This window comes from Ascaphus truei, chromosome 4 (assembly GCF_040206685.1).
Source record: "Ascaphus truei isolate aAscTru1 chromosome 4, aAscTru1.hap1, whole genome shotgun sequence".
Taxonomy (NCBI): domain Eukaryota; kingdom Metazoa; phylum Chordata; class Amphibia; order Anura; family Ascaphidae; genus Ascaphus; species Ascaphus truei.
In genome coordinates this window covers 387,401,905-387,414,362 of record NC_134486.1, presented here as the reverse complement: position 1 = coordinate 387,414,362, position 12,458 = coordinate 387,401,905, and the positions used below count along the sequence as shown (strand labels likewise).

At 45.8% G+C, this 12,458-nt stretch overlaps 1 protein-coding gene across 13 annotated transcripts in view; it reads left to right on the top strand.

Moving 5' to 3' along the window:
• The window catches only part of TDRD6 (tudor domain containing 6), a 115,810-nt gene that overhangs the window by 5,667 nt on the left and 97,685 nt on the right, over positions 1-12,458 (top strand). For 12 of the 13 annotated variants that reach the window (XM_075598523.1, XM_075598520.1, XM_075598522.1 and 9 more), the window contains exons 2-6: positions 137-247; positions 1,961-2,026; positions 4,209-4,301; positions 5,495-5,584; positions 9,085-9,192. In XM_075598523.1, coding sequence (XP_075454638.1) covers positions 137-247; positions 1,961-2,026; positions 4,209-4,301; positions 5,495-5,584; positions 9,085-9,192 — 468 coding nt within the window. The remainder of the gene's footprint in view (positions 1-136; positions 248-1,960; positions 2,027-4,208; positions 4,302-5,494; positions 5,585-9,084; positions 9,193-12,458) is intronic. The other variant, XM_075598514.1, reaches the window with a different exon arrangement.

Sequence of the window (12,458 nt, the reverse complement as noted above, 5' to 3'; positions counted from 1 at the left end):
CCTGACCAATTTAATGGGTAAAATGTGTATTTTCAGTGCTGGAATTGTATTAATATCTAATTGTTTATGCAGCAACTTTTTTCAACAATTGTTTTAAAATCCTATTTAATCCATTTTTTTTTTGTTTTAAATATAGAAACAAGACCTGGATATTCATTGGATGAGATACAGCAGGATGAGCGTCCACTGAGTTATCCAGATCCCACACCTGGAAAAGAGACAGATTCGAAGAATGAAAGTTTACAGGGTACTGTAAATGCATTGATGTACACTGTCTACACTTTACACAAATATTACTCTCTCTCTCTCTCTCTCTTTCTCTCTCTTTCTCTCTCTCTCAGTAATGACAAAAGTGTAAGTGTCTTAAATCTCTAGTAGAAGATCCAATATACTTAGACTTTATATTTTTCTAATTGATCACAAAACATTAGTTTTCTGCTCTAGTAATCTGGCTTCTAACTGGGAACTTAAAAGTACTTACCACAGAAGGTGCCGCCAGTACTCCATGGAGCTTTAAATTCCGTGTCATGCGGGCCAATAGGAAGACGAATGAAGTCCCGACTTTCTATTGGCCTACGTGATGCGGGAGATTTAAACCTCCATTTTTCTCTTGAAGGGGAGAGCTTGGTTGCACTTTCCTCAGTAAGAATCCTGGTAAACAGGGGGTCCCCAGAGCTGAAATAAACGCGTGTCCCTGCTTCCTATACATGTAAAAAAAAAAAAAAAAAGAGGGGGAAGGGGTCAGAGTTTAACATATTTTCTGTAGTGAGAACTGATCCTTTAATGATTCTGGCCTTAAAGTGTCCAACCACCCACAAGTTGAAATGGCACAAAATGCCCTTTGAAAAAAAAATACCTAAGCGCAGGGCTTTGTTAAGAAAACCGATAAAAGAGACAAAACTAGTGTGATATGCTTTAGATAATGGACCTCCTCAAATGGAAAGTATTGCACTCACTTCATGATTTCTTTAGATAAGCACATCTCCAATCAGAGGAATATGGGTCTGGCACATGTATCTGCAGTGAATCCTTTCTTCCTCAATGTTACTGCAAGCTTTATCCCTCAAGGCAAAATGTTTTCTCTGTTTTCTTCCCAAATTTCTGCGCCTAGGTACTTTTATATATAAAGTGTGTGTGTATATAATGACAAATGTTAACTTACGTGCCAGCTAGAGAGGTTTTAGGAGCCAATGTTTATCTTGGGGGTGGAAGGGGACACACAGCTTACAGCTTTTCTGGTCTCCTCCCCCAACACCCCAGTCAACTTTGGCTCCTAAAAATTCTCCAACACCCTCCCCCACCACAAACACACCGTCAGTGACTCTGTGTGTCATTGTGTCTGACACACACACACACACTGATTCTCTCTCCCCCTCCCTCACTGATCCTCTCTCCTCACTCCTCACCCTCACTTTAAGAAAAATCTCACGTAGTAATTAAAATCGCGACAGTAGTCTAAGGACAAATGTGTTGAACAAAGGTTTATTTGCATGCCAGGGGAAAAAGGCTTTAGCACATGTAGGAAACTGGTTCGCCGCCGATGTGGATCCAATGGTTCTCTCTCTTTTTATGACCGGATAAAACCCATTCGCTGCTGGAAGGTCCACAGTGTCAGAGCGCAACAGACCTGGCAAACCCCTCCCCTACCCTCCTAACAGGTAAGGTTTGAAGGATATCCCAGCTTCAGCACAGGTGGCTCAGATGTCGAAGACTGAGCCACTGATTGAGCCATCTGTGCTGAAGCTGGGATATCCTTAAAACCTGACCTGTTGGGGGGGGGGGGGGGGGGTGAGGGGAGGAGGGCTGGGGACTAGAGTTGAGCACCTCTGATTTAAAGGACCTTTTACTTGGTTTATTTACTTGGTTAAATGTATTTGATTATTGGGAAAATGGGTTAGTATTTTATTTCATTTTGTACTTCTGGTGTATTAAGTCTGTGTATAATATGTCTTCGCTGCAGATCAGAATATTTCATGCATCGCTGCTCTTACTCTGCTTGCTCCAGAGGAAATTCCGATTGCTTCGGGCAAGTCGGATACCCACCTTATGTTGATTACTTGCCTATATGCTTTTTATATATTTTGTTTGTAAAGTATTTAGTTAAATTCACTGTTTCTTCACTGTATATTAACCTAGCTAATATTCTAGAGCTGGCCATTTTGTTTATATAGAGCAGAGGTCTATGCTTTCCTTACTGGTCATTCCAAACTGGTCCAGTCTGTGGTGGGCATATATTGGAGTCTTTAGGTAATTTTCTGGGGGGGGGGGGCGCGGCGCTTAGAGGCCCCGCGCTCTTCCCCACAACATTTAAATTAAATACTGGGGGGAGCACACAAGTCCTCTCTATATCCCTTATCTGGTCTTCGGCGGCTTCTGGCAACACAGAGTCAAATGACGCCACGTGTCAACTGGCAACGTAACGTTACATGTCGCCGTGACGTCAGATGCCGTCGGAGAAAAGGGGGGGGGTGCGGGCTGCGAACATGAGGGGTAGAGCAGGCAGGGTGGCGCGGACAAAAAAAATTTGCGCACCCCTGATATAGACAGGTACAGTGACACACAGAGACTTCTCCTGCCTTCACAGGCGAGCTTCAGTTTAACTGGTAGGACAGAGCAAGTGGAGGGGTTAGTCCCTGAGTGCTCCCCCTCCCTTCTCCTGCATGTCCCGTTGACTGGGAAAGCGGCGCAGTGCTGACTGACCTGTCAGTTACCGCCATGACCGGCAATATGGCTCTACCAATCATGCTTTGTGCAAACTGTTGCCAGTCGTGGAGGTGACTGACAGGTCAGCCCGCACTGCCAGCAGCACAGGCACCAGGGCTGAAACATCAAGTCTCCCCCACCTGAAATGCATTTACACCTTTTACAATGAGATTCTGAACTTGTCTTCATTGTATAGTATATTTATTGTACAGACATACCCCGCTTTAAGGACACTCACTTTAAGTACACTCGCGACTAAGTACATATCGCTCAATAGGCAAACGCCAGCTCACGCATGTGCCTGTCAGCACGTCCCGAACAGTAATACCGGCTCCCTACCTGTAACGAAGCTGTGCGCAAGCAGGGAGACTATAGAGCCTGTTACAAATGCCTTATTTACATCAGTTATGCACGTATATGATGATTGCAGTACAGTACATGCATCGATAAGTGGGGAAAAGGTAGTGCTTCACTTTAAGTACATTTTTGCTTTACATACAGGCTCCGGTCCCATTGCGTCAGTTAATGCGGGGTATGCCTGTACTGTTTATATCGATGTTAACAAACGCGTCTTTTGCTTGTTTAATAATAAACTTAAAAGACACGTTCATGCTGCATTTACTGTTTCTATGTGCATAGTTATTTATATACGTAAATGTAAAAATGGCATATCCATATCCTTATGCAGCTCATCTACAAGGATATCATGGGATACTATAGAAAGGGATTCATATTATACACATTCTTTGAAGTTGGTTACACATGGTTTGTAAATTGGGATGGCATATATAGAGTTAGGGGCATACACTCAGATGTATTAACCAGGGGGTCCACTGAACTGGTTTCAATCCAATAAATTAGGAGGGATTGCTGCCTTTACATTATTAATAGACCTACAAAAAGGGACTTTTTTTATGCTGCAGTTTCTGGGTGTCGTTTGATTTTAGTTTTCTTTTTCCCATGCGATTTAGTGTACATCAGCAACCTAACTTGTAGTAGGAACAATCATCATAAAAAACAACTTGAACTAATTTCTTTTAATGCTATGTCCTTTCTTCATATATTGAAAAAAATTATATATATATATATATATATATATAATCTACAGAAGCAGCCGGCACTCCACTTGCAAGTAGAAAAAATTGGGTGCTTGTCCCATAAAGCAATAATAAACCATACGATACCGTTTGAAGCACGAGATAAGGAGACAGCACTCTGGTAAGTTCGATCACAAGTTTTTGTATTGAAAAAGACACATAAGCCGACGTTTCGGTCCCCCAGTGGGACCTTTCTCAACCTTGAGAAAGGTCCCACTGGGTGACCGAAACGTCGGTTTATGTGTCTTTTTCAATACAAAAACTTGTGATCAAACTTACCAGAGTGCTGTCTCCTGATCTCGTGCTTCAAACTGTATCGTATGATATATATATATATATATATTATAATTATATTATATTATATATATAATAACCAGCGATTTTATTTACACTTTTTCTTCCCTGTAGATCCTGAGTTGGATGTGATTGAGATGGAATTATGCACCCCTAATAATGGAACGATGACTGGAACGAGTTCCTTCCAAGTTTTCGCTTTGCCGGGTAACTGAATCTTTCTGTGAAAGTGGCGCAAACACGGTGACATAATCTTACACTGCGGGGGAGGGGGGAGCAGAAGTGAATCCCTTCCAATTTTGAACCCCTCCATCTCACTATTATGGCCTTCTCCGTTATATACACACACCGCATTAACTCCCCCAAGCACCCCATATAGAGACACAATGCAAATTAACTCCGCCCTAAACGCCCCAAACTCCTATGTTGACACACCAAATATCCCTCACTTCTAAATCTCCCCATATAGACCAACACAAAAAATGAACCTCCCGCCCCCTCATATAGATCCACACAACAACTTAACCCTCCTATAGAGACACACACCAAATTAACCGCCCACACCCCATACATATATGTTGATGTAACCCCACCCACCAGCCTTAGCTGGATCAGAGTAGCAGGGAGTCCTGGTGCAGAGCACCCTCTGGGGATCAGGATGTCACTTACACAGCCTGCCCTGCATAGGTGTAACTGAAGCGTCTGTTCTGCACCTCCTCTCTGCTACCGGCAGGGTATAGAGTGCCAGGGCAAAGCACCGAGTCAGTGTGTGCGACGCTAATCCTGCAGAACAGTCTGGCAGTTCCGCCACTGTCTCCCCTGGCTTTAGTGACTGCTAATAAGAGCCAGCTGCCTTTTATTTATAGGTGTGTTTACGTCTAGTATGTCATCTGCAGCTCATAGAAATCAGGTTGTGTAATACCCCGGGAACTCAGGGAGTTACCCACAAGCCTTTTGGCATCATTGCCTTTTGCATATTTTGAAATGTTTGTTTTGGGCAGGAAGAGCATAAAGAATTCTGTCATTGGGGAATGTGTGATCATAGCAGCTACAGAAAGAGGATGTGCCTATGAGCTCTAGACCATATTAATATCGGTATCTTTGATGCCAACAATAATGAAAAGCGGTGCAGAAAGGGTTTAAAAACAAAATAACGGAAAGATAAAACCAGAAATCCCAACATTTACACTCTTTTAATAGTATAAAATGTTAAAAATCAATACATTTGATAAAATTCACCATTCACTGAAGAGAAGTATGGTACAAAATATAGGCCATAAATATTGATACATGTGCCTGAATAAAAAGTGTGCATTGTGGTGTTTCTGGTTCTTCCTTGTGTTTGTGAATTTCTGAGCATGCTGCAATTTAATATTCCATTTTATTCTTTTTATGTTCAGACTCTACATTGGAAATGGATCGCGCTGAACTATGCAGCCCGGAAAATATCACAGATAATCCGGCGTTTTCTGAAGCTTCACATGAACAAGGTTATAAATAATGTGTTCAATGTGCACCTTGGTGTGTAAACTGATAGTCGAACATAAAGTCCTAAGTGTCTGAACGAAAGTGTCAAAAGCCTTATTATTGCTTGTAAATGCATATAATTGAGAAACATTTGTTTCCAAATAAACGGCAATGCATTGTTTTGTACTTTGTAAAAATGATCGCTAATAAACTTTTAGCTGTTCTGTGTAAGTTCAGCTAATTTCTCTTTTGAACTGATTTTACATTTTTTATGAGGAATTCAATATTAATGCAACACAACTACAAAAAAAGTGACTGGTTGAACACTACAAGTTCAACTAGTTACTCCTTTGATCTAATTATCTTTTAGTTTTGTGATCGTTAACGGTACAACACCCTTTAATTTGCAAGAATATAAATATCTCATGGGGTTCTAATTCGCTTATGTGGAACAGTCCGGTGATGAGGCTTTTTTCATCTTTATTTCTTCTTTTGCTCCTGGATTTCGTTTCAGCTTTACTTCTTGTAGGTCAAAATAACATCAGTAATAATGTATGCTGATTGCTGCCCAGGAAGCATTCAGTATATATCAAGGACAATTTCATTATAAATTAATTGCACCGGTGTATCCTCTGACAGTTCTATAAACTAAAGAGAAATACACTGTAGTTTTAAAAAGGCAATTCATTTATGAAAGACAAAACAAACACTTGTAAAATTAAATAAAACTCAAGACGTTTGCTACAGGTTTGAAGCAGGGGGTCTCTAGAGTTCAACTCTGGGGACCCCCGGCTTCCAGAGATACCTCTGTATCTGCCGGTATCTCTGTGGAGTTTAAATGTTCCGGTCACGCACCTTTCGTGTCCCTAGACACTTGCCTGTAGCGGCCACCTCTTTGCTGCAGCCCTCCTTCTAAATCTCAGTCGAATGACACCGCGGACATCACACGGTGTCGAATTGCCGTGGCAATGCGACGTCATGATGTAGTTTGATCTTGCGACGTCACATCGCCATGGCAACGAGACGCCGTGTGACATCACAATGGTGACGTCTGCAGCATAATTTGACGCTGCGATTTGGGAGGAGGAGGGCGGCAGCAGGGATGCGGCCGCCACATGTAAGTGCCTTCCCATAAGGCCCAATAGGCTAGAAAGCGCGCGGCATCTGTATATGGGGGTGGACATTTTTGTCGCCCAAAAATGTTGACACCCTATGCCCGGGCCTAATGGGAAATCCGCCACTGCACAGGCCAATAGGAAGTCGTAACGGATGATGTCACGGCTTCCTATTGGACCACGAGACATTTAAATGCCACAATTTCATTAGGCACACAGTTTCCTGGCAACATGGATTCCGGCACCCCCTAAGGAGGTACTGTACGTATCTCTGGAAGCAGCGGGTCCCGGAGCTGAAATGAACGCTCCAGAGACGTCCTGCTTCAATCCTGAAATAAAAAAACGCAATGCAGCATTTAGTGCTGCGTTAATGACACCGTAACCCATTTTGTGTAAGACTGTAGCATTCGTACTCCTAGAGTCCAGGTTCCAAATCATTGACTTTCTGCATTGTAAGAATCTGATGCATTTTTGTTTATTAACCAGATTGCGTAATGGCAACTTCCTTTTCTCAAGTAGTAAAGAAGATCTTATGAAGCGGGGTTACATTTCTGCACAACAGACATGTGGAGCAGTGATGTGTGATGTTGTTCTGTGAAAAACTACACCTTAAAGTCCTGTCTCTCTCTTTTTTCTTTTAATATATGGTAGAACTGTAAGTGTAACTTTCTCAGAGACTCTTCTGGTAACATTATTTAAAAAAAAACAAATGGTATGCTTCTGTTTTAGGCCGCCATAATAGTGCCCGAGCGCCTTGCGCGCGAAACATGCACTGAGGCTGGAGGATATTGGGAGGTGTGGCAGTGAAGTCACGTGAGCAGTTCGCCCTCATTGGCTGAACCACGCACGTGACCTGGCCGTCACGCGATAAAGACAAATTTATTTGTCTGTCCGAGAATCACGGTCGCGCGTTCTATGGCCGGCCTCGTAGCGGTATGGCTTTTTGTTCACGGCGCGCGCGATGTTGAGCGGACACTATAATCGCGGTCTTACACTCTTATTTACACTTCTTTATTTGCTTCTAAGCAAAGGCCGTGAGGTGGCTACTTCAGTGTTACCACCACCCGGCCCCCCCGACCCCCCTTTCCCTTAAACAAGGGGTCTCTCAGTGTAAAACTTGTAATCTTACTCTTTGATGGCCCTCCAGTTTCTGAGAAATGTTATATTTAAGATGCAAACAGGCAGCTTCCTTTTATTTCAGAGGTTACCAACTCCAGTCCTCAAGATCCACCAACAGGTCAGGTTTAAGTATATCCTTGCTTCAGCACAGGTTGAGCCACAGATTGAGCCACCTGTGCTGAGGCAGGGATATCCTTAAAACCTGACCTGTTGGTGGCCCTTGAGGTCTGGAGTTGCCCACCCCTGTGTTAGACAATCTGTAACCGTGTCCTAGTAGGTCATCATTAGACTGGTTGTCTGCCAGATCACTGTCAGAAGCTATTTTAAAGTTCCCCACAAAAGCTGGTACATTGAAGGTGAGTGTCTGAATCGGGAAGCCTCCCAGTGGCAGGACTCCATAAAACAATGTCAAATAAACACTCACAAAAGTAGTATGCATTTCAATTAATTATTGTACTGTTCAAAGCCTTTCCCCCTGAATGAATAATAATGTCTTGGATTGCAAAAGTATTGATACAAATAGTAGAGAAGCTCAGGTTGTTTGTGTCCAAAAATCCCCATAGACTTCAATGAGGATTTTTGGCTGAATTGAGCCACAATGGCCACTTCCCACTATATAGAATAAGGCAGAGAGAGAGAGAGAGTTCCATAACTGCGCCTGTATTGTGTTTTCTATACACTGCATGTTTCTGAGAGAGATTGCAACCATAACATGACTAAGATAGAAAATCCCATTATGATATATTGCTGCGTGTTTGTGTGAATCACTGCTTGTGACACCGTAGTGAAGGAGAGAGGAAATGTATTGGGATCTACCTTTTTAAATTGTAATTTAGTCCCGGGGTGGTTAAACTCATTCCTGGAGAGCTGCCAACAGGTTTTAATCTAAGCTCAATCTAAATGACTGAACCACTGAGGGACATCCTTAAAACTTTGAGCACTGAGTTTGGCCACCCCTGATCTAGACATGTCTAGTAAGTACTAGTAAAAGTGAATGCACCTTTATGGTAAAGCTCCCTCAAGCTGCTTACTGTGGGGAAATAATACGAGAAATACAGATATTGCACGCTTTATTTTACCTACTGATAACGCAGAATATTGCAGCATTATGGAACCACTGTAATAGTCTGTGTTATAAGATTCAATGGCAGTGATAACTGAGCATCACAGAATATCCCACTATAACTCGTGAGCGAGAGATATATCGCTCGCTACATCTGTACAATCTTCAAAAGACCTTTCCGTTTGTTAAACTAACGTTCCTAACAACAAGCATCTTTTGTTAATAGGTTGTGTGAAGGCCTCAGATTTTGCTGTGGAAAACGTGGTTCTTCAGTTCAATCAGAAAACGCCGCTTGCAAACGAAGCGCTGATCTCGGAAGGAACGGCAGAGCGAGGTATTGTTACAATGAGCGGTTTAGATGAGAAGTTTTCGGGGGACATTCAAAGCAGCAATTCCCACTGCTTGTACTTTCTTCTTTTTAACCGTACCTAAACTGGGCAAGAATACTGATCTGGTGGACACAATATGGTCGCCCTCATTCTAGTGGCGACTAGAAATTTCTGATGTTCCAGCTTCTTGTTGGCTGGATCCGGAGATATTTGTAGTTTTTATTATTTTAGCGGCAAAGAATGTGTTTTGGGTTTTTCTAAAATATTTTCAACACTGCACACACACTGCTCATTGCTCACACTGCACACACTGCACACTGCACACACACTGCTCATTGCTCACACTGCACACACTGCTCATTGCTCACACTGCACACATTGCACACTGCACACACACTGCTCATTGCTCACACTGCACACACTGCTCATTGCTCACACTGCACACACTGCACACTGCACACACACTGCTCATTGCTCACACTGCACACACTGCACACACTGCTCATTGCTCACACTGCACACATTGCACACTGCACACACACTGCTCATTGCTCACACTGCACACACTGCTCATTGCTCACACTGCACACACTGCACTGCACACTGCACACACACTGCTCATTGCTCACACTGCACACACTGCACACACTGCTCATTGCTCACACTGCACACATTGCACACTGCACACACACTGCTCATTGCTCACACTGCACACACTGCTCATTGCTCACACTGCACACACTGCACACACACTGCTCATTGCTCACACTGCACACTGCACACACTGCTCATTGCTCACACTGCACACACTGCTCATTGCTCACACTGCTCATTGCTCATCTCCTGTCACACGGTTACAGCCGGGACCGGAGGGGCATCCCCCCTCCCATCTCCTGTCACGCGGTATCGGGGGGAAGCCGGGACCGGAGGGGCATCCCCCCTCCCATCATTTTTTTTTTTTTGCACACTGCACACACTGCACACACTCTCACTGCACACACTCTCACTGCACACACTGCACACACACTGCACACACACTGCTCACTTCACACACACTGCTCATTGCTCACACTGCTCACACTGACACACTGCACACACACTGCTCATTGCTCACACTGCACACACTGCTCATTGCTCACACTGCACACACTGCTCATTGCTCACACTGCACACACTGCACACTGCACACACACTGCTCATTGCTCACACTGCACACACTGCTCATTGCTCACACTGCACACACTGCTCACACTGCACACTGCACACACACTGCTCACACTGACACAAACTGGACACTGCACACACACACACACACACACACACCCCCCTCCCAATACACATATACATAAATCAGCCTTACCTTGGGGATGATTGGTGAGGCATCTGGCTGCAGGGGGGGGGGGCGCTGCGTGCCGGTGGGGGTGGTGCTGCGGTGGAGGGGGGTGATGGCTGCGGGGGCCCCCGATGCTGCGGGGGCTGGTGGGATGGCCCGGTGCAGCGCGGGGTGCAGGTAGGTGGGAGTAGGTTGGCGGTACGGCACGCGGTACGGCACGCGGTGACAGGGGGAAGCCGGGACCGGAGGGGCATCCCCCCTCTCATCTCCTGTCGCGCAGTTACAGCCGGGACCGGAGGGGCATCCCCCCTCCCATCTCCTGTCACGCGGTGTCAGGGGGAAGCCGGGACCGGAGGGGCATTCCCCCTCCCATCTCCTGTCACGCGGTGACAGGGGGAAGCCTGGACCGGAGGGGCATCCCCCCTCCCACCTCCTGTCACGCGGTGACAGGGGGAAGCCGGGACCGGAGGGGCATCCCCCCTCCCACCTCCTGTCACGCGGTGACAGGGGGAAGCCGGGACCGGAGGGGCATCCCCCCTCCCATCTCCTGTCACGCGGTGTCAGGGGGAAGCCTGGACCGGAGGGGCATCCCCCCTCCCATCTCATGTCACGCGGTGACAGGGGGAAGCCGGGACCGGAGGGGCATCCCCCCTCCTATCTCCTGTCACGCGGTGACAGGGGGAAGCTGGGACCGGAGGGGCGTCCCCCCTCCCATCTCCTGTCACGCGGTGACAGGGGGAAGCGGGGGGAAGCGGGGACCGGAGGGACATCCCCGCTCCCATCTCCTGTCCCGCGGGGTGAATATGCGCTGATGCGGCGGCCATTTTTTTCCCCGCGACCCCGTTACTAACGCGGTGGTCTCGGGGTGGACCCCGAGGACCGCGTTATAACGGGGTTTACCTGTGTGTATATATATATATATATATATATATATATATATATATATATATAAATATACAGTGTTCGACAAATCACCCAAAAATCTACTCGCCCAACCAAAAAATCTACTCGCCACCTAGTCCCGCCCCTAGTCCCTCCCCAACCCCGCCCCTAGTCCCGCCCCCAACCCCCATAGTAACGCCCCCAATCCCACCCCTAGTCCCGCCCCCAACCCCGCTTTAAAATAAAATATATAAATAAAATACATTTAATAAATTCCTAGTCAGAACAACATTCGTTTTTGACGAATGTATTTATTACATTATACTACAATTAGTCCTTGTTACGTGTGTGTGTGTGTGTAAGTGTAAGTGTAAGTGTGTAAATGTCGGATCTAGAAATAAAAGCCACAGGTGAATGACTAGTTGTCTGAACCCCTTAACCAGTGTCTGGACGTCCCCGCTTCACAATATCTAAAGCAGCAATCCCGCCTGGGATCTTACCTGATCCGCAGTCTCTCAATGTCCAGGTACCTCATTCCCGCAATGTTATACGTTGGAGGGGAGGTGTTCCCTACCTGTCTTCTGGGTTAGGGGGGATTCCAATGTCTTCCGTGTGAAGCTTGAGTCAAATCTGGAAGAAAGCAGTATAAGTTATTTTGGTGTAGTATAGGACAGTTAAGATATATAGGGTTAATAAGATATCCAGAGGGAGAGGGAGGGAGAAGGAGAGGGAGAAGGAGAGGGAGGGAGAGAGGGAGGGAGAAGGAGAGGGAGGGAGAGAGAGGGAGAGAGAGAGAGGGAGAGAGAGAGAGGGAGAGAGAGAGAGGGAGAGAGAGGGAGGGAGAGAGAGGGGGAGGGAGAGAGAGAGGGAGGGAGATTGAGAGGGAGGGAGAGAGAGAGGGAGGGAGAGAGAGAGGGAGGGAGAGAGAGAGAGGGAGGGAGAGAGAGAGGGAGGGAGGAAGAGACAGAGGGAGGAAGAGAGAGAGAGAGAAGAAACAGAGAGAGGAGAGAGAGAGAGAGGAGAGGAGAGAGAAAAAGAGAGAGGAGGGAGGGGAGA